At 43.0% G+C, this 21,530-nt stretch overlaps 1 protein-coding gene across 1 annotated transcript; it reads right to left on the bottom strand.

The window, feature by feature from the left end:
* Positions 1-224: 224 nt before the first annotated feature.
* Positions 225-20,955, bottom strand: LOC306937350 (membrane protein BRI3-like). Its single transcript, XM_079521060.1, has 3 exons — positions 20,225-20,955; positions 10,877-10,982; positions 225-939 (listed from the first exon to the last, which is right to left on the bottom strand). Exons 1-3 carry the CDS (start codon positions 20,430-20,432, stop codon positions 807-809), a joined length of 447 nt encoding a protein of 148 aa, XP_079377186.1. The 5' UTR covers positions 20,433-20,955; the 3' UTR covers positions 225-806.
* Positions 20,956-21,530: the final 575 nt, after the last annotated feature.

The raw sequence follows: 21,530 nt of genomic DNA, 5'->3' as shown, positions 1-21,530 counted from the left end.
GGCACTAATTAAAAAAACAGAATATTTGCAGTTGGCTCATAATTCTCCGGTATCGTGTCCTTTGATCATGTGCCGTTACGACACTTTAACCCATTCTGGGCGGGAACCCATTTTGGTGTTAGCATTATGTTATGCTTTAGCTATTGAAAAATAGCAGACCTACAAGCTCGTAGCGCGCCACCGAGTGGCGCGCTACGAGCTTGTAGGTCTGCTATTTTTGAAAAATCAAAGAACGACTGACATAGAAACATAGCTTTTTCAGAAAACTGTCAGGATGTAGAAGACATTTTTAGAATCTGATCTCAGGTCAAAAATGGGTTAATTATACGACGCCCGTTTGATGAGTTTCATCCCCCAATCTACACCGCAACGACCCTCAGTGAAAGCGTCCGTATGCTAATTTCCTAATTAACCCATTTCCTAATTATCAATCATCTACAGCTGCGGATCCCCTTTTTTTTGTATTTGAGTGTGTTCAAATGGAACGGGTTCATTTGGTTCCCTTTGTACCCTCCAGAGTTACAGAACCGACCCCATGGTTCCGTTTGTACCCTCCAGAGTTACAGAACCGACCCCATGGTTCCGTTTGTACCCTCCAGTTACAGAACCGACCCCATGGTTCCATTTGTACCCTCCAGTTACAGAACCGACCCCTCCTGGGTGTCCCCGGGAACCAATGTTGAGAAATATATGAATGGCAACGATCTGTGTGCAATGATTATGAAAAAAAAAAAAATGAAAAAAAAGAAAGCGTGCGTTTGCTTGTAGAAGTCCGTCAGTACGGCACTGGCTGCAGTTTGGTCCTCCTAGCCGAAGGTGGCGCCACAGTTGGGGCACCGCCTCTGGCGCAGTGCGAAGCAGAAGAGGATGCCCAGCGGGAAGAAGAAGATGGCGCACATGATGCCCAGGCACGTGAAGTCATCTTCCAGAACGCCCACCCTGGAATATGTGCACGCACGCACACACGCACACACACACACACACACGCACGCACACACACGTACAACGGACGCACGCACACACAACGCACGCACACACACACACAATCAAAGAGAGATGTATTAGAAAGACATATTTTTGTAGAGTAAACTCTTGTCAAGATATTTCTATTTTTTATTATCATGCCTAATAGTACACGTGGACGAGAGAGGGAGCCAAAGTTCCAAGTGGGAGGGAACAGAGAACAGGCTGTGGGTTTCCAACCTTTTTCTTACCAAAGGTCCATTATTTATTCTGCATTTGAGCCACGGAACCACCATGTGATGACATTTAGCCTCTCAGACCCATTTGAGCCACGGAACCACCATGTGATGAGATTTAGCCTCTCAGACCCATTTGAGCCACGGAACCACCATGTGATGACATTTAGCCTCTCAGACCCATTTGAGCCACGGAACCACCATGTGATGACATTTAGCCTCTCAGACCCATTTGAGCCACGGACCACCGTTTGATGACATTTAGCCTCTCAGACCCATTTGAGCCACGGAACCACCATGTGATGACATTTAGCCTCTCAGACCCATTTGAGCCACGGACCACCATCTGATGACATTTAGCCTCTCAGACCCATTTCAGCCACGGACCACCATCTGATGACATTTAGCCTCTCAGACCCATTTCAGCCACGGACCACCGTTTGATGACATTTAGCCTCTCAGACCCATTTGAGCCACGGACCACCATCTGATGAGATTTAGCCCCTCAGACCCATTTGAGCCACGGACCACCGTTTGATGACATTTAGCCTCTCAGACCCATTTGAGCCACGGACCACCGTTTGATGACATTTAGCCTCTCAGACCCATTTGAGCCACGGACCACCGTTTGATGACATTTAGCCTCTCAGACCCATTTGAGCCACGGAACCACCATCTGATGACATTTAGCCTCTCAGACCCATTTGAGCCACGGACCACCATCTGATGACATTTAGCCTCTCAGACCCATTTCAGCCACGGACCACCATCTGATGACATTTAGCCTCTCAGACCCATTTCAGCCACGGACCACCGTTTGATGACATTTAGCCTCTCAGACCCATTTGAGCCACGGACCACCATCTGATGAGATTTAGCCTCTCAGACCCAAAACTAAAGAATATGTTGTACGTCGCTGGATACGATGTTTCCACAATAACATGTTGTGTCACGACGTTGGCACCATAGGAGAGATAACAGGCTAACGCTGACTTGCGTTTGTCTAAAAAAAAAAAAAAAAGTCACGTGCCGCTCATAGTTGACATAATCACGTATGTCATACTTTCTTGTTGTCAAGCAGGCCCTGATCCAGAAAGGTGTGTGTGCAACAAGGAAGGAACGATTTAACCCATTTCGACCTGACGTCGAAATTAAAAAGAAAATCTTCTAAATGCTGACAGTTTTCTGAAATACCCTATGTTTCTGTATCAGTGGTGCTCAATATTTCATGTCAAGGACCCCAAAAATAATATGTAATTGGCCGCCGACCCCCATCTGAAAATATGTTATTCCAAAAACCCCTCAGAAGCAAAGACTTGAACGTTCGCTCTGAAAGAATATTCAAAGATCTGCGCCCCCATTTTCACGATTTTTCAAAAATAGCAGACCTACAAGCTCGTAGCGCGGCACTCGGTGCCACGCTATGAGCTTGTAGATCTGCTATTTTTCAATAGCTAAAGTATAACATAATGCTTTAAAAACACCAAAAGGGATTCCCGCCCCAAAATGGGTTAAAATACACTTCAGGATAATGAAGACAATTAAGCAATTATCCAATCAAAAGGCCATGGAACAGATCTGAATGGATGCAGCCACACATTAGTGCTGAGCAATTAATAAGAAGAGACAGCAACAATTAGGCTGTATCTACAAGGAGGTAAAAAAGCTGTCAAGATAGCAAACGACCCCTCTCTGTAACACCCGGGATTCGAACTCGGGCCTCACGCGTGAAAATCCAACATCTTAACCACTAGACGGATGGTAAGTGTTCTACAGAGGACTCAAACTATGGTTGAAATCAAATCAACTGTGTTCACATGTATAGCTTCTGACTGGTTATTAGAGTGAGTATGTTTACTTTTGTATTAAAGATTATGTAATGGATATTGTAATTGTGCTGAAATATTATTAGAATGTATAATTTTTTTGTATTTGATTGGGTGTTTTTTTTTTTTAAACTATAGTGTCCCTGTATTTTTTAGAAAAGTCTCCTGTGGACAAGTGGTGAAAATTAGCACTGTAAATGACGCATCTACTATTTGTACAACTGTGCAATGAGCAATGTGATTGTTATGTCCATATCAAATAAATAAACAAACATAGACCAAAGGGATATCCCTATGGTCCAGGGGAGATATTAGACCTTTGAGGCCATCAGGCAGAGGCTCTGAGCCACTCTGCTACATCTCATCCACTCTGCAGGGAGTTAGAGCTACTTCCCTCTGGTAGACGGTACAAAGTGCCAAGAGCCATTTTTAAAAATTCCTTCATACCAAATGCCATTAAGGCACTAAATGATACCATGTCTCGCTAGATTTGTTTGTTTTTCCAATGTATTTGCCACTCTGTTGTCCTGCACTTTTTGTCATGAGAAAATAATTGTGTTAAGTGTTGTTGTTGTTGTTGTAACTGTTTGTTTTTTTTACTGTTGAGACCGAAGACAAATTTCCATATGTGGACAAATAAATGAAACTAACTAACACTAACTAAAAATAAAAGATTGCAATCTAGATTCAGACACCAATGCAATCTCATGTTGTTTCAGCACTAGTTTCTGTCCAGTTCATGTTTAGTTACTCTTGTGTTTTTGCTACAAAAGAGACTTTAAGAGACGTTTAAGTCGAGCACTTTGATGCCGTCTGTTGAACCCCTCTTGGTGTTTCAAGCATTATGTTACTTTAGCTATTGAAAAATAGCAGACCTACAAGCTCATAGCACGGCACCGAGTGCCGCGCTACGAGCTTGTAGGTCTGCTATTTTTGAAAAATGTGGCACAAATCTTTGAATATATATTATTTCACAGTTAACTTTTTTAACTCAAATCTTTGCTTCTGGGAGGTCCCTGGAACAACATATTTTCAGATGGGGGGGGGGGGGGGTCGACGTAACCTGACTCCGCCAGATGGGGCAGCAGAGAGTACACTGGGTTCCCCGAACCCAGTGTACTCCCCGAACCCAGTGTACTCTCTGCTGCCCCAACTGGCGGAGTCAGGTTAGGGTCGACGGCCTAATACAGATAATTCTGGGGGTCCTTGACATGAAATAGTTTGAGAACCACTGACATAGAAACATAGGTTCTTTCAGAAAACGGGATTTAGAAGACATTTGTAGAATGGTCCTCAGGTCTAAATGGGTAAAAGCCGTAGTTGGCCCCAGAGACACATTTTGAACGTAGTAATGTTCAGCAAATATATAGACTGAAGACGAAAAGAAAAATGAATAGTGTGAGAATAGTGATCTCAATTCTTGTGGAGGAAAATTGAGATTCACATTTTGAGCAAGAAATAATGGTGCAGCACTGCCTGCCACACATAAATGCTGACTCATTGATTATCCTTCAAAACCAGCCATGATGGAACTGATCCGAGAGTATAAGCCACACATGCAGAATGCAGAGTCATCATAAGACGCCAGCCAGGTCTCATGACTGGTCTCAGGTCAGCCAGGTCTCATGACTGGTCTCAGGTCAGCCAGGTCTCATGACTGGTCTCAGGTCAGCCAGGTCTCATGACTGGTCTCAGGTCAGCCAGGTCTCATGACTGGTCTCAGGTCAGCCAGGTCTCATGACTGGTCTCAGGTCAGCCAGGTCTCATGACTGGTCTCAGGTCAGCCAGGTCTCATGACTGGTCTCAGGTCAGCCAGGTCTCATGACTGGTCTCAGGTCAGCCAGGTCTCATGACTGGTCTCAGGTCAGCCAGGTCTCATGACTGGTCTCAGGTCAGCCAGGTCTCATGACTGCAACATGCTGACTGGCGTGAAAGGCTGAATTGTCACCACTCAAAAAAAAACAAAAAAAAACAATAAAAAATCCTAGATCAGAATCCATTTGTGAAGCACATTTAAAAACAGCAACAATTGACTGTGACAGTCAGTAGTGTACAATCATAAATAAGAACCATAAAACCTATTAAAAACACTACACGCGTATGATGAATTGATGATTATGTCACATGTAAACATAACCTATATATGATAGCAGAGTTAAAGCTTATTTTAACTCATTTTGACCTGAGGACGATTCAAAAAGAAAAAAAGTCTTCTAAATCCTGACAGTTTTCTGAAAAACCCTATGTTTCTATGTCAGTGGTTCTCAAACTATTTCATGTCAAGGACCCCCACAAATGTATGTAATTGGCCGCCGACCCCTATCTGAAAATATGTTGTTCCAGGGACCCCCCAGAAGCAAAGATTTTAGTTAAAAACGTTCGCTCTGAAAGAATATATATTCAAGGATTCGTGCCACATTTTCACGATTTAAAAAAAATAGCAGACCTACAAGCTCATGCTATGAGGTGGTTGTAGATCTGCTATTTTTCAATAGCTAAAGTATAACATATTGTTTAAAATACCATAAGGGGTTCCCGCCCAAAATGGGTTAACCACTTGAGCAGTATTTATCCTACAAGCTCACGAGTCACTATTTTTGACTGTTTGAAAACAATTGCAGTGAGAGTAGTGTTTCATCTCTATCTCAGCTGAGCATAATGAATATGAATCACAACAGTGATTGACAGGTGCTTGTCATCATATTATTGGTTGGAATTGGTTCGTGAGCCACCTTACTTTTATTTAATCGATTAACTATTATTTTTGCCAGTATTTTATAATCTACATTCATTAACGTAACATGTCTCCAATTATCTAAATGATAAGATGACCCTTTTTGAGTGGTGTAAACCACTCCTACAACTGGCTTTTTTTGTTGAGTGGTGTAAACCACTCCTACAACTGGCTTTTGTGTGCATAAAAAAATGACCATGGTTGCTATGTTCAAAATAATTTCTGACGTAATTAAATCACACCCGGGTGAACTGGATGACCGTAGCAACCGTGGTCATTTTCTCTGCGCAAAAACAGCCAGTTGTGAAATCACATCCGGGTGTGATACATACATTTATCAAAAATGATAGCTTTTTTTACTTAACATATTTTGTGTGATTTCATTACGTCAGACATTACGTCAGACCACAGCTGATCATGCTATATAAAACCTTACACCACTCAGTTCACACGGGTGTGATTTTTTATATATAAGCGATATAACCCCATGGTAGAACGATGAATGCATTTTGCCTTCCTTGATCCCATCATTATATACAGAGGTTAGCAGATATACTCATTTGTTTGTGCAAGAGAGGTAAATCCCCAGACCATCAGGGCCTGGGGAGGTAAATCCCCAGACCATCAGGGCCTGGGGAGGTAAATCCCCAGACCATCAGGGCCTGGGGATTCACCCTTACTCAACTGGACAATTGCATCCCTCACCTCATGTTTGGTGATTTCCCCACCCGTAGAGTAACGGCCAACCTCCCTCAAATCAACTGAATCAAGGAAAGCATGCAATTTATATTCATCAATCGTAGTTTTCTGGAACATTTTTTCACAAAGATTTCTAACAGTTTCCCTCTTCATCTTCTCATCTTCTACCATATCACCATTTTCATTTAAAATTGCGCTGACATGTTTACTTTGGAGTTTCTTTTTATACATATTTATTAGACAAAGTGCATTGCTGGACGCATTACGCCATCATGGCTTACACTTTTCAGGCACCTTTTTTTACCATTAAAAAAAAGAAGAAAAAAAAAGACTTTAGTTTAAAATAGTGAAAATAGCCATAAATCTTATACTTATAGATAGATCGGCTATTTTTACCATTTAATTTGCATTTCTTCTTAGAAAATGACTAAAGAGTTTAGGCATCAGGGATAAGGCACAAGAGCCCTAAGTTTCCGTTTGACAAGTCATTAAATTTAGACGTTGTGACTAAGTAAATTCTTAATTTGGTGAGAAGTAAAAGAATGGTTGAAATGTGTTTTGGAGCTGCTGGTGCTTATGAATAACAGCTATAAAAGCTAAGCCTATTAGTCGTGACATGGCAGTCACAAAACAAAGTATCATATGACTAATAATCAGCATAAACATGAAGATTACAGCTGCTTTCAGCAACCCAACACACGTACAGTTACAGTCATGCAGTTCCTCAATCGTGTGTGTATACAGTGTCCTGACCGGACCAGACGGCAGGTCACGTTGGTGCGTGCGTGCGTGCGTGCCTGTGCGTGCGTGCGTGCCTGTGCGTGCGTGCGTGCGTGCGTGCGTGCGTGCGTGCGTGAACTTTGTCCTGTGGGAGGGATTTCAAAAAACCTCATATGTCCAAAACCAATTCACATTCCAAAGTGAAGGGACAGAAAGAAGAAGTAGTCGACCTACAGCTTGTATATCTGATATTATATATATATAGATATAGATCTGATACCTACAGCTTGTAGATCTGATATTTGTTTCTACTTTTGTGTGACACTGCAGGATGTTGAAGTAAGGTATTTTTACTAGTTGACTAGTTGCCTAGTTTACTGGAAGTGGCCCCACACGGCTTATCTGACAGTAGGGCATTCACTTCTAGTCATTCTATCTGACAGTAGGGCTTATCTGACAGTAGGGCATTCACTTCTAGTCATTCTATCTGACAGTAGGGCTTATCTGACAGTAGGGCATTCACTTCTAGTCATTTTTACTAGTTGACTAGTTTACTAGTCGACTTTTTTTTTGGAAATAAATATTTGTACATTTAAAAACTGTGTACATTGGTGACTATAACTATAATCTACCTGATCTTGAGGCCTACAAAACCTTATCAACTAGTACCAACAAGGTCGACTAGTGGATTTACTAACTAGTCGACTAGTTGCTTAATGCCCTATCTGACAGTGCTGGAAAGTAAACTAAGTACATTTACTAAAGAACTGTACATGAGTACAATTTAGATGGGTGTCTGTGTGTACCATTTCCATTTTTCAATACTTTATACATAAATTCACACAAATCTAAATGGTAAATATTGTGTGATTTTTGTACCATGCTACAATTATTTTACAGCTTTAGTTACTTTTACTTTGCAAGATTAACACGAAACATAACTTAGTAAAAAAAAATAGCAGATCTACAAGCTCATAGCGCGCCACTCGGTGGCGCGCTATGAGCTTGTAGATCTGCTATTTTTGAAAAAAATGTGAAAATGCGGCACAAATCTTTGAATATATATTCTTTCACAATACATTATTTCGATGTCATGTCATGTAAATGGGTTAACATCCAGCTGTTAACACTATATGAATGGCAATGACCACCATGCACAAACAACTGATCATGAGTCAGGAGATTATGTAATCATTGTGACCGCATGAGAAGAGCGGGGGGGTTTTGCCTGCTGGTGAACCTTGACCTGTGCTGACCCCAACCCATCCCCCTCCTTCCCCCCCACACAGCCTCAGTAAGTCCAGTCACATGTCTGGAGTGCGGTCATGTGACTGACAGGACGTTGACTCCGGCCAACAGCGTGATAAATCCATCCATTGAACCGACGGTCAGCAGATTGTGAATACGAATGTACCGTGTGTGTGTGTGTGTGTGTGTGTGTGTGTGTGTGTGTGTGTGTGTGTGTGTGTGTGTGTGTGTGTGTGTGTGTGTGTGTGTGTGTGTGTGTGTGCGTGCGTGACCATGGCCGGACAACATGCTGTTTCATCATACATATATGGACACAGTTAGGGGGCGTGTCACCATCGTTCATTCATGACATTTTACTGGACGAATTGTCTTACAAATAATTAGCGCCAGACGATACCGATAACCCATTTTAGAGAGGGGACAATCACCGAAAACCAACATGCAACCGATGTTATATGTATTTTTGAGCGGGAATGAAAGCAGGCCATCTTTTTTTACAGATTACGATTAAGTAAAAAGCAGGGATGCACACTATAATCGGTAACATAATCGGTAAAAAAATGCCATATCGGTATCGGATTGGTCTCTCCAGAATGATTCGGTTTACACCAGCAAACAAAAAGAAAAACGTAAAAATGAGTTGAATATAAATAAAACGTTTCTAGTAACTCTAGTGTAGAACAAAGGTCAAATCAAATATGATGTAAAATCTTAAGTAAAAATAAACTTTTACATTTTTCTACATTTAATTTGTGTAGTCATCTCATTCAGTATTCACTTGGAAAAGAGATATAGAGATATAATATATACTCCTGTTAAACACATTATGTTTAACAGGCTTTGGGCCAAGACGGGAAGTAGGCCTAGGCTTGTTTCCATCGTGGTCCTGATCCTGTATAATATTGGAATCGGTATCGGCAGATACTGTATGACCCTCGGAGATCTAATCGGAGATCTAATCGGAGATCTAATCGGAGATCGGACATAATTTCTTAATTGTGCAGCCATAGTAAAAAGGTACAGTCACAGTAGTACAGACTGCTGCTTTTTTTAACTCTTATGGCGGTTTACTTCACTGTGGGAGTTTTTCTGCGGGAGAGTAGAGTAGTTTGTAGTGATACAGACACTACACTACTGCCAGTACCATTGACGTCACAGTTTGGCACAGACAAAATAGGTTACATCGGGATGTAATAGCGATAACTATCGGTAGACATTTCACCGATACGATACGACCCAATATGCCAAATGAGGCTAGCCTGGTTAATAAACCAGACCGAATCAGCCGTTGGCCAAAATTTTTTTGCCTGCCAGCGGATTAGGGTCTGGCGAGGCTCAGTAGCACGCCTCTTTCCTACAACCGAGAACAGGGCCAATCGGGACACAGGTATGCAATATGGGCGGGCTTTGGTACAGTGACGTTCAATGCTTGAGACCTTTGACTGACAGTAGCTCTGACCAATTGCGTCAAAGAGAAAATGTTTGAACCCGCCCCCCGGGAAATGAAATCCAAGTGGAGCCAGCCCAGACTAATATACCGCGACAGTGTTGTGTGATATTAGTCTGGCTTATTAGCCAGGCTAAAATGAGGCCACATCGGTGGTCGATACAAATAATTGGGATTAACAATGTAATTGTTACGACAAATACTATGAGTTAAATAAGAAATTACTTTAGCTTTTGAATCATTTTAGACATTCAAAATATGTGTACAAATAGTGTAAATATCCGATCTACAACATAAGTAAGGCATTGCTATGAAACACCTTGTGAACTCAGCTTTTTCTGCTACTTTTGGGGAAATGTTTGAAAACTGTGTAGGCTATGTGTCTATAGAGGGTATGCGCATGCATAAAGCAAATGGCAAATCGAGTGGCAAAGTGAATTTAATGTTGTTTAAAGTAATTTCATTCAATCAAATAGGACTTTTCTGTTTGGATGTATGGACTGTCAAGGCCAGAAAGTAGTTGGTTGTCACTCATTAGGCGTTCCTGCATAACTTCCTGGTATGATGATGATGATGATGTCACGTGCATAGCCTCTATACATAGTAGATATGATCCTCTGTATGTGGTTAACCCATTCTGGGCGGGAACCCCTTTTGGTGTTAGCATTATGTTGTGCTTTAGCTATTGCAAAATAGCAGATCTACAAGCTCAACGACTGACATAGAAACATAGCTTTTTCAGAAAACTGTCAGGATGTAGAAGACATTTTTAGAATCTGATCTCAGGTCAAAATGGGTTAACTCTATATGAGCCTGTCTATAAGCAACAGTTTCAGTCAGTGATCATGAGGAGAGAGAGACGTACACATCACATGCTAATCAAATGACCTGATTTTCGCAATGCGACGTGTCGAGACTCGAGAGCTGCTGAACACTGGAAGTGAAATTGGAAGTGATTGCACTGCGACTGTGTGTGTGTGTGTGTGTGTGTGCGTGCACTCACCTGCATGCGGGACAGCCTCCCACCACAACAACGGAGGGCTGTATGATGGTGTAGGTCAGCGGGTGAGGTGTGTAGGGCTGCTGGGATATGGCCTGGCTGGGGTACCCTGGAACATGTATGGAAGGAAGACACACCACGGTTAATGTTAGACTGGCTGGGGTACCCTGGAACATGTATAGAAGACACACCACGGTTAATGTTAGACTGGCTGGGGTACCCTGGAATATGTATGGAAGACACACCACGGTTAATGTTAGACTGACTGGGGTACCCTGGAATATGTATGGAAGACACACCACGGTTAATGTTAGACTGGCTGGGGACTGGGGTACCCTGGAATATGTATGGAAGACACACCACAATTAATGTTAGACTGACTGGGGTACCCTGGAATATGTATGGAAGACACACCACGGTTAATGTTAGACTGACTGGGGTACCCTGGAACATGTATGGAAGACACACCACGGTTAATGTTAGACTGACTGGGGGTACCCTGGAACATGTATGGAAGACACACCACGGTTAATGTTAGACTGACTGGGGTACCCTGGAACATGTATGGAAGACACACCACGGTTAATGTTAGACTGGCTGGGGACTGGGGTACCCTGGAACATGTATGGAAGACACACCACGGTTAATGTTAGACTGGCTGGGGTACCCTGGAACATGTATGGAAGACACACCATGGTTAATGTTAGACTGGCTGGGGTACCCTGGAATATGTATGGAAGTAAGACACACCACGGTTAATGTTAGACTGGCTGGGGTACCCTGGGATATGTATGGAAGACACACCACGGTTAATGTTAGACTGACTGGGGCGACCCTGGAAACATAACATACAGACTAGATGGGGTACCCTAGATCAGCGGCCGCCAAACATTTTTGTCCGTGCACCCCCGTTACCTCCTGACCTAGCTGACACCTGACCTAGCTGACACCTGACCTAGCTGACACCTGACCTAGCTGACACCTGACCTAGCTGACACCTGACCTAGCTGACACCTGACCTAGCTGACACATCTACACGCTCATAGCGCGGCGCCGAGTGCGGCGGTACGAGCTTGTAGATCTGCTATTTTTTGAAAATTTGTGAAAATGTTGCGCAAATCTTTCAATATTATTTCAATCTCAAATCTTTGCTTCTGGGGTGGGGGACTGGGGGTCACATATATTTTCATATTTATATTCAGATCTGGGTCGGCAGCCAATTACCGTACATATCATTTTGGGGGTCCTCGACATGAAATATTGAGCACCTCCGATATAGAAACATGAGATATTTCAGAAAACTGTCAGGATTTAATTAGAAGACATTTTTAAAATTTCGACGTCAGGCCTAAATGGGTTAATGTGGTCCGCAGGTTGATATTGGAAGACTGATATATCACAGACATGTCCAAAGCATTTCCGGGGGTCCTCGGGGGTCCCCGGGGGTCCCCGGCCAACAGGGCTACGGTACACTATTTGTATTTGTATAGTAGTAGTTCCAAAGCGTTGACAAACCTTCCTTATGCCAAATAGACACACAAGATTCAATACTTTATTGCCATGTCAACAGAGTTACAGTACAAACAGTATCACAGTCTGTCAACAAATCAGAAGGAGCTCACATGCTAAGAGCTGAATGTAAACAAATCAGAAGGAGCTCACATGCTAAGAGCTGAATGTGAACAAATCAGAAGGAGCTCACATGCTAAGAGCTGAATGTGAACAAATCAGAAGGAGCTCACATGCTAAGAGCTGAATGTGAACAAATCAGAAGGAGCTCACATGCTAAGAGCTGAATGTGAACAAATCAGAAGGAGCTCACATGCTAAGAGCTGAATGTGAACAAATCAGAAGGAGCTCACATGCTAAGAGCTGAATGTGAACCTTCCAGTTCCAATGACTGTAAATCACCAGGGGTTCACAGGGTTCACTTATAGAGGAGCTGCTCGTGGCACGATACTTTAAAACCCATTTTGGACAGAGGTTGATTTAAAAAAAAAAAAGGCTTCTAAATCCTAACATTTTTCTGAAAAACCTATGTTTCTATGTCAGTGGTGCTCAACCTCTCTCATGTCAAGGACCCCCAGAATTATCTCTATTGGGCCACGGACCCCCATCTCAAAATATGTATAGTTCCAGGGACCCCCCCCCCCCCCAGAAGCAAATATTTTAGTTAAAAATGTTCGCTCTGAAATATATATTCAATGATTTGCGCCACATTTTTCAAAAATAGCAGACCTACAAGCTCGTAGCGTGGCACTCTACGAGCTTGTAGATCTGCTATTTTTCAATAGCTAAATCATAACATAATGTTTAAAACACCAAAAGGGGTTCCCGCCCAAAATGGGTTAAGAACTCTTTAGCAGTAGTTGACGGAAAGAATTATGGTAAATGGTGCATTTATACAGCGCCTTTATCCAAGGCGCTTTACATAGATTGTGCATCACATTCGCCCACACATTCACACACCAATGGCAGCGGAAACCATGCAAGGCACCAACCAGCACATCGGGAGAGGTTCAGTGTCTTGCTCAAGGACACTTCGACACCAGAGCCATCTAATAGAAGAGTTACGATATAGAGGGGGCGGAAACCGAGCGCTCGAGCGCTGTTCATGCAGCCTGAACTGAGACAACCTGGAGTTGGAAATACATTGTTTTCAACGAGGGCGGCGCAAATAAGAGCTATTTTAGGCATGTGTGCAACATGACAACTGTTTTGAAGTATTGTACAGTAACAACTAAAGTCTCTTTAATGTTTATGTTGTACTATTACTACAAAACAATCTAAAATAAAGGGATTTAAGCAGTGGCGTGCACAGATACACTATGGGGTGCTAGAGCACCACCACTTGCCCTCTGGACAGCAATGTCTTTTTTTATCATGAAAATCTGGCACAAATCTTTGAATATATATTCTTTCAGAGCGAACGTTTTTAACTCAAATCTTTGCTTTGGGGGGGGGGGGGGGGGGGGGGGGTCCCTGGAACAACATATTTTCAGATGGGGGTCGGCGGCCAAATACATATAATTCTGGGGCTCCTTGACATTAAATAGTTTCAGAACCACTGACATAGAAACATAGGTTTTTCAGAACAGTACAGTACAGTAATACGTTTCCTCACTAATAGCAGTGAAATGTATTTCCTTCTACACGAGTCTCAGAGGTGGACTCTGTGTGGATAGTTACAACATGTGCCAACTGATGAGGACACACATCATCATGGGAATTTCAAACAACATTTCACAACGTCATATTGTTGCCGGTGTAACAACCGTCTATGTCAGCACGCTATCTTTCCAGGAAGAGAAAGGCTGCGGTTTCTATCACCTTGGAATCCCCGTCGATGAGGATGACGTGTCACTGGTGGACAGGTTTAACCCATTTAGACCGGACTTCAAAATGTATAAAAAGTCTTCTAAATCCTGACAGTTTTCTGAAATACCTCATGTTTCTATATCAGTGGTGCTCAATATTTCACGTCAAGGACCCCAAAAATGATATGTAATATGCCTCCGCCTCACCCAATCTGAAAATATGTTGTTCCAGGGGACCTCCCCAGAAGCAAAGATTTGAGTTAAAATGTTCACTCTGTAATAATATATATTCAAACATTTGAGGCATATTTTCACGTTTTTTCTAAAATAGCAGACCTACAAGTTCATAGCGCGGCATGAACTTGTAGATATGCTATTTTTCAATAGCTAAAGCATAACATAATCCTTAAAACACCAAAAGGGGTTCCCGCCCAAAATGGGATAAATAATGTAAGGACCGATTATGTGAAGATTAGCCTGGGGTCCACCTATGCTTTCTATGGCATATATAGGCAGCTCCCGGCAGGATCCTCCGGGATAATCTAGACGCAGCTGAGCAACATGAGACTAATTAATTAGAGCGACAGAGAGAGAGAGAGAGAGGACTGTGTGTGTGTGCGTCAACTTAACAAAGGTGCAGACGATCAGAAATCAGCAGAGAGTGATGGACGTTTGCGCTACTCTATGACGGATTGAAGTGGACTCGGACCCAGACTTTTGTTTTTCTCCGTGGAAATAAAAACGTCTGGGTTTCCGGGGCTAAGTGAAGATAAGATAGATATACTTCATTTGTCCTTGCGGAAATTTGAAAACACACTATATGCACAATACAAACAGATCACACAATACGTTGACAACACAGCTCGTCCCTTGGAGAGAGGGAAAAAACACAACACTAACTAAATGTGATAGTTTATATATATATATATATATATATATATATAGCATTTTAACCCATTTAGACCAGAGGTCGAGTCTACAAATGTCTTCTAAATCCTGACATTTTTCTGAAAAACCTCATGTTTCTAATATGTCAGTGGTTCTCAACCTATTTCATGTCAAGGACCCCCAGCATTATCTGTATTTGGCCGCCGACCCCCAACTGAAAATATGTTGTTCCAGATGACCTCCCAGAAGATTTGAGTTAAAAACGTTCGCTCTGAAAGAGAATATATATATATATATATATATATATATATATATATATATATATATATATATATATATATATATATTCAAAGATTTGCGCCACATTTTCACGATTTTTCAAAAATAGCAGACCTACAAGCTCGTAGCGCGGCACTCTGTGCCGCGCTATGAGCTTGTAGATCTGATATTTTTCAATAGCTAAAGTATAACTTAATGCTTGAAACACCAAAAGGGGTTCCCGGCCAAAACGGGTTAAAACCAATGACCAAGAAAACGACCTGGTAAATATAACATCACATCAGGCAGTGAAACTGTAGTAGGTTTAAGATAGGGTCATGAAACAATGCTTTATGATGAGGTTACGTTGAGGTTAACACTAACAGCCAGTTCCTGATTCCACTTCTCGTTGGCCCATCAATTCTGATCATTCAGTTGATACTTCAGAATTTGTATTCCCGTTTTTAACACATGCCGAGTCATACACGGAAATAACCGGGCTATAAATCCCGTGTATGGCCGGGCACCGGTCTTTATCCCATTCTGGGCGGGAACCCTTTTTGGTGTTTTAAGTTATTTTAACCATTATGTTATACTTTAGCTATTGAAGAATAGCAGATCTACAAGCTCATAGAGCCACAGAGTGCCATGCTACGAGCTTGTAGATCTGCTATTTTTGAAAGATCGTGAAAATGTGCCGCAAATCTTTGAATATACTCTTTCAGAGCAAACGTTTTGAACTCAAATCTTTGCTTCTGGGGGGGGTCCCTGGAACAACATATTTTCAGATAGGGGTATGTGGCCAAATACAGATAATTTTGGGGGTCCTTGACATGAAATATTGAGCCACCACTGATATAGTGGTGGCTCTCATCTGTGTCATATTCACCGCATAGGCAGCCGCTCCATAGTCTCCTGTAATGGCCACAATCTATATGATTATTTTGGGGGGGGTCACCAGTTCAAATATGATTTGGGGTGGTCACTGGTCAGTAGTGTGTGTGGGGGGGGGGGGGGGGTCGCAGCTTGAGAAGGTTGAGAACCACTCCCCTGAAGAAGTGAATCATCTTCAAAATTACACTTCTTGGGGGAAAAGTAAAACGGGCACAAAGCTCCAATGTTATTGTTCCTTCTACAATAACAAACAACAATGAGCTCTATTTTGCCGTTAGCGAGCACATGAAGTCCGAGCGGAAGTGGTGCTGGTGTCGACAGCGGGCAGCATTGTGTCTTCATCATGTCTGCCTGCCAACATTCTGTCTGATGCAAATTAAGCCAACCACACAATGTCCTCATCCTGCCCGGCATGCATGCATGCTCTCCCTCCATCTCTCCTCACTTCAACCGGAAGCACCAGTCTGCTCAGCGCCAACTCTCTTATTGCTCAGGGCTGTCACCATTATTAAATCTTAACCCATTTTGACCTGAGATCAGATTCTAAAAAAAATCTTCGTTCTTCGATTTTTCAAAAATAGCAGACGTCGCAAGCTCGTAGCGCGCCACTCGGTGGCGCGCTATGAGCTTGTAGATCTGCTATTTTTCAATAGCTAAAGCATAACATAATGCTAACACCAAAAGGGGTTCCCGCCCAGAATGGGTTAAAAGATGGAGTTGCCTTGATTTTTTCCCACCCTATAACATGATCATGAGGTATTATTAGTATGATTAAGGACTCGGAGGACGTTTTTTTTTTCCCTCAAAAAAAAAAAAGTGTACAGGATTTGTTAAAATGTCGTTTTTATGTGGACACGCCCCCCAGTTCATTAAGTATGCCTGGTTTGCCTGGTGATCCACCTGAACTGAAGCCGCACCCACAGCTGTTGTATGATAAAGGGGGAGGGGTTAGGGGAGGGGATCCGGGTCCATTTGGTTCCATTTGTACAAATGGTTCCAAACTATAGTTTATCTGGGGACCCCCTGGAACTGCCTCAAGGGTCCCCTGGGGGTCCCCGGACCCCTCTTTGGGGTAACCACTGCAGTAGAGTAGAGACCGTGCTGCAGACAGAGCAGACCTGGCGGCTGCATAATGTCATCTACAGTTCAAAGAGCTTAAAATAAAAGTGATGTTGTTGCCGCCCTGCTGCACCGGCAACACTTCCTTAGGTAACGGACTACTGCTCAATATCCCATTCCCCGGGGGGGATAGTGTCGCTGTGATTGGCTACAACAAATGTGGTTGTCAAGCACCTGCTGCTGACTGGCAACCAGATAGGCTAACTGTAGTTTAGGCTATAGCAAACATGACAAAATATCAACGTTATTGAAAGAATAAGTAGCCTGTAATTTATAGACCATGAGGTTTTACCTGGTTTGTTTAACCCCATTCTAGACGGGAACCCCTTTTGGTGTTTTAATTGTTATAATTTAGCTATTGAAAAAATAGCAGATCTACAAGCCCATAGCGCGCCACCGAGTGGCGCGCTATGAGCTTGTAGATCTGCTATTTTTGAAAAATCGTGAAAATATTTATTTCAGAAAACTGGAGGATTTAGACGATTTTTTTTAAAATGTTGAGGTCAGGCCAAAATGGGTTAAGGCAGTGGTTTTCAACCCTTTTCATATCAAGGTCAATTATTTATTCGGCATTTGAGCCACGGAACCACCATTTGAGGACATTTAGCCTCTCAGACCCATTTGAGCCACGGAACCACCATTTGAGGACATTTAGCCTCTCAGACCCATTTGAGCCACGGAACCACCATTTGAGGACATTTAGCCTCTCAGACCCATTTGAGCCACGGAACCACCATTTGAGGACATTTAGCCTCTCAGACCCATTTGAGCCACGGAACCACCATTTGAGGACATTTAGCCTCTCAGACCCATTTGAGCCACGGAACCACCATTTGAGGACATTTAGCCTCTCAGACCCATTTGAGCCACGGAACCACCATTTGAGGACATTTAGCCTCTCAGACCCAAGACCAAAGAATATTTAGTTGTCATTGGATAAGATAAAGTCAAAGTCAAAGTCATACGATTTGTCACACACGTTACCGCAGTGAAATTTGTTCTCCGTATTTGGCCCATCTCTTGGAGCGGTGAGCCGCAGCCAAGGAGCGGTGAGCTGCAGCCGTGCCGCGCTCGGGAATCATTTGATTAGTTGATTTGACCCCCCAATCCAACCCTTTGATGCTGATGGCATATGATCAAAATAACAATTCTTCATTTATTCTACATTCCATAATTGTGTAGACTTCTTATGTATTAAATAGTGCAGATGTTTAACAATAATTCAACTCTTGAGAGCGTAAAATGGACCCGAAAGGGCCCATTTGGTTTCATGTTACGCTCTCAAAAGTTAAAGATCTATAAGAGTCCATTAGGTTAGTAAGGTTACCAACTCTACCGTCATTTAGCTGGGGACCACCTGGAACCCCCTCAAGGACCACTGGTGGTCCCCGGACCACTGGTTTAAAACCACAAAACATATGGATATACATTTTAAAATGATGTATGTATTTGCCTATGAAACATAAATATTTATAAGAAAAAAAAAACGAAAACGTACACACAATGTTTGAGCGGTGCCTAACCGCTCCAACAGCCAACTACGTGTGTCTGTCCATCCGTCCGTCCGTCAATCGATCCCTCCACATGTATGTATATGACCGCTTGAGTATGGCAACACCACTAGGTGACGACCAACTAAGGGTGCGTTCGGAAATGCGCCCTGAACGCACTGGTGTGCTCTCTTGTCGTTCGTTTATTCAGTGCACTCGGTGCGTTGTCGTTCGAAAATCCAGTGCGCTGCGCACCGGGTGTGCCGAGTGCCCGCACTGAGCGACCCTACCCTGAAGCTGGGGTTGTCCAGTGTGAATGCGTCACAGCTGTGGTCGTTCGTAAATAAGGCACACTGAACGCACTCTGTGACGTCACCGCACCCCATCTGGCGGAGTCAGGTTATCACCGCACACCACACTCAACAAACAGACCACATTCCCGGTGCGCATTTCCGAACGCACCCATCGTGTCACTGTTGAGCAGCCTAAAGCCCCAAACCACACCAAAGGGTCACCATGCAACTCCTCGCAACCAAACGGTTGTGAGGAGGAGTTGCGTGTGTGTGTGGTGTGTATGTGTGCGTGTGCGCGTGTGTGTGTTGGAAAATAACTAAGTATTTGTATTCAAGTACTGTACTTCACGTACAATTTTGAGGTATTTGTACTTTACTTCAGTATTTCTAATTTCCAATCTCAGAGTCAAATAGTGTACTTTTACTCCACTACATTTATTTGAGTGTCCTTGAGCAAGACTCTGAACCCCTAATTGATCCCGATGTGCAGGTTGGTAGCCTTGTGTGGTTTCCTCTGTCATCGGTGTGTGAATGTGGGTGTGAATGGGTTAATGTAATGCACAATCTATGTAAAGGTGTGTGAATGTGGGTGAATGTAATGCACAATATATGTGAGGCTGTATGAATGTGTGTCAATGGGTGAATGCAATGCAAAGTGCTATGTAAAGTGCCTTGGATAAAGGCTATATAAATGCACCATTTTATCTACATTTCGGCCATTTGAAAATAGCAGATCTAAGTGCCCTTGAACAAGGCATTGAACCACTACGATGAAATGTTCTATGAGCAGGGCCTGGCTGGAAACAAGTTCTTGAGCTTAGCCCAGATACCCTGGGTAAATATAGTAATCATTTCATTTCATTTCATGAGTATAGATCTTATAAAGGCCTACTCATTCTATTTTCAAAAGATTGTTATGTGAAAACTTGAAATGGTACATTTCTGTATAAAGAGTAGCCTCTATATACCAATACTTGTGTATGCTTTTGCTTACTCTGAGTCTCTGACTCATAAGTAGGCCAACACTTCAAATTCCAGACTAACATTGCAGTATTGATCTTTTGTGTGTGTGTGTGCGTGTGTGATACTTGCCTGGGCCAGCGGTGGTGGGACCGTACTGGTAGGGCGGCGGGGGCTGGTGGAAGCCCCCGGCGGGGGGGATGGCCCCGTAGTTGCCCTGCTGCAGCAGCGGGGGTCCCTGGCCCGGCGGCGGGGGTCCCCCGTAGGTCCCCCCCGGCGCCACGGTGTTGTAGGCGGGGGGTCTGTCATGGAGCAGTGGCTTGCTGGTGTCCACCATCATGAACGAACGTGTTGCGTTTATTTTTTTTCCTTCAACTTTTTTTTTTTTTACCTCAAAAATTAAAACTCAAAAAGAAAAATAGAGAAAGAAAATCCCCTTCCTCCACAGATGTGTCGCATTTAAGGAAACGGATACTTTGTTTCAAAAGATCAAAGAGATCAAAGCGCCAAACCAACACAACACGCCGCCAAGCTTGGCCAAAAATGTAACTTCTTCTTGATCTCCGTGCCTGGTTTGTTGTTGTCCTGGTGGACCTCCATGCGACGAGAGGAACTTTGTCCCCCCACCTCCACCTACACCTCCCTCTCCGTCACCTCCTCCTCCGCCAGACAGCCCCCAAAAACACACACACCGTCCGGCTCTTTAAATGTAGGAACGACCCAGGTTCATTCATGTCCCTCAGTCAGTCAGACTCCTCCGGTGTCATGGTCCCTTCCCTCTCCAAGGAGAAGATATTGTGGGGAAGTGTTGTCTCTTTTCTTGTTTCTACACTAGTTCCTACACACGCGCGCACACGCACACACAACACACACACACAGACAGGATGGATTGTGTCACAAGAGAGGAATCATGTGATGCTCGCTGCTGATGATCGGCGTTGCCAGATCGTGTGTGAGAGAAATAAGCAAGCCAAGGTTCTAGGAAAACAAGGCCCAAAAGAAGGAGACTTTTAATAGGGCAGGCTATTTGAAAATAGCAGATCTACAAGTAGCCTAGATACTGACACACGTGGAATATTTTTTGGAAACATTTTAGCAACACACAAATCTGTTATGGGGGTCCCTGGCGCACAATATTCTTTAGATGTAGGGTCCATAATGGACATATACATGATTCTGGGGGTCCTTGACATGTAAATCACTGGTATAAACGACATCAGGAAGCAAGCACAAATAAACAACTACACGTCAGGAACAATATAGTTGTGTATATTCGTACGTCTCTAAATGCTTTGATGAATTGAAAATGGTGGGCCCTATTGTAAACAAGTGTAATGCATATGGTATCGTCCACTCACAGTTAACAGGTTTTTTTGTATTGAGTTGTACTTGAAATGTACTGTAATTCTGCAAACTGTTAATAAATCAATCAATCAAT

Source organism: Electrona antarctica, assembly GCF_951216825.1.
Source record: "Electrona antarctica genome assembly, chromosome: 14".
NCBI lineage: Eukaryota > Metazoa > Chordata > Actinopteri > Myctophiformes > Myctophidae > Electrona > Electrona antarctica.
This window is presented reverse-complemented; position numbering and strand designations above follow the sequence as displayed.

Excerpts from the sequence above, each read along its gene's own strand:
- LOC306937350 (XM_079521060.1), bottom strand. The coding sequence starts at position 20,432 with ATGATGGTGGACACCAGCAAGCCACTGCTCCATGACAGACCCCCCGCC. Across the intron at positions 10,983-20,224 it reads TCCCACCACCGCTGGCCCAG|GGTACCCCAGCCAGGCCATA; the intron begins GCAAGTATCACA and ends TACATGTTCCAG. Across the intron at positions 940-10,876 it reads GGAGGCTGTCCCGCATGCAG|GGTGGGCGTTCTGGAAGATG; the intron begins GTGAGTGCACGC and ends CACATATTCCAG.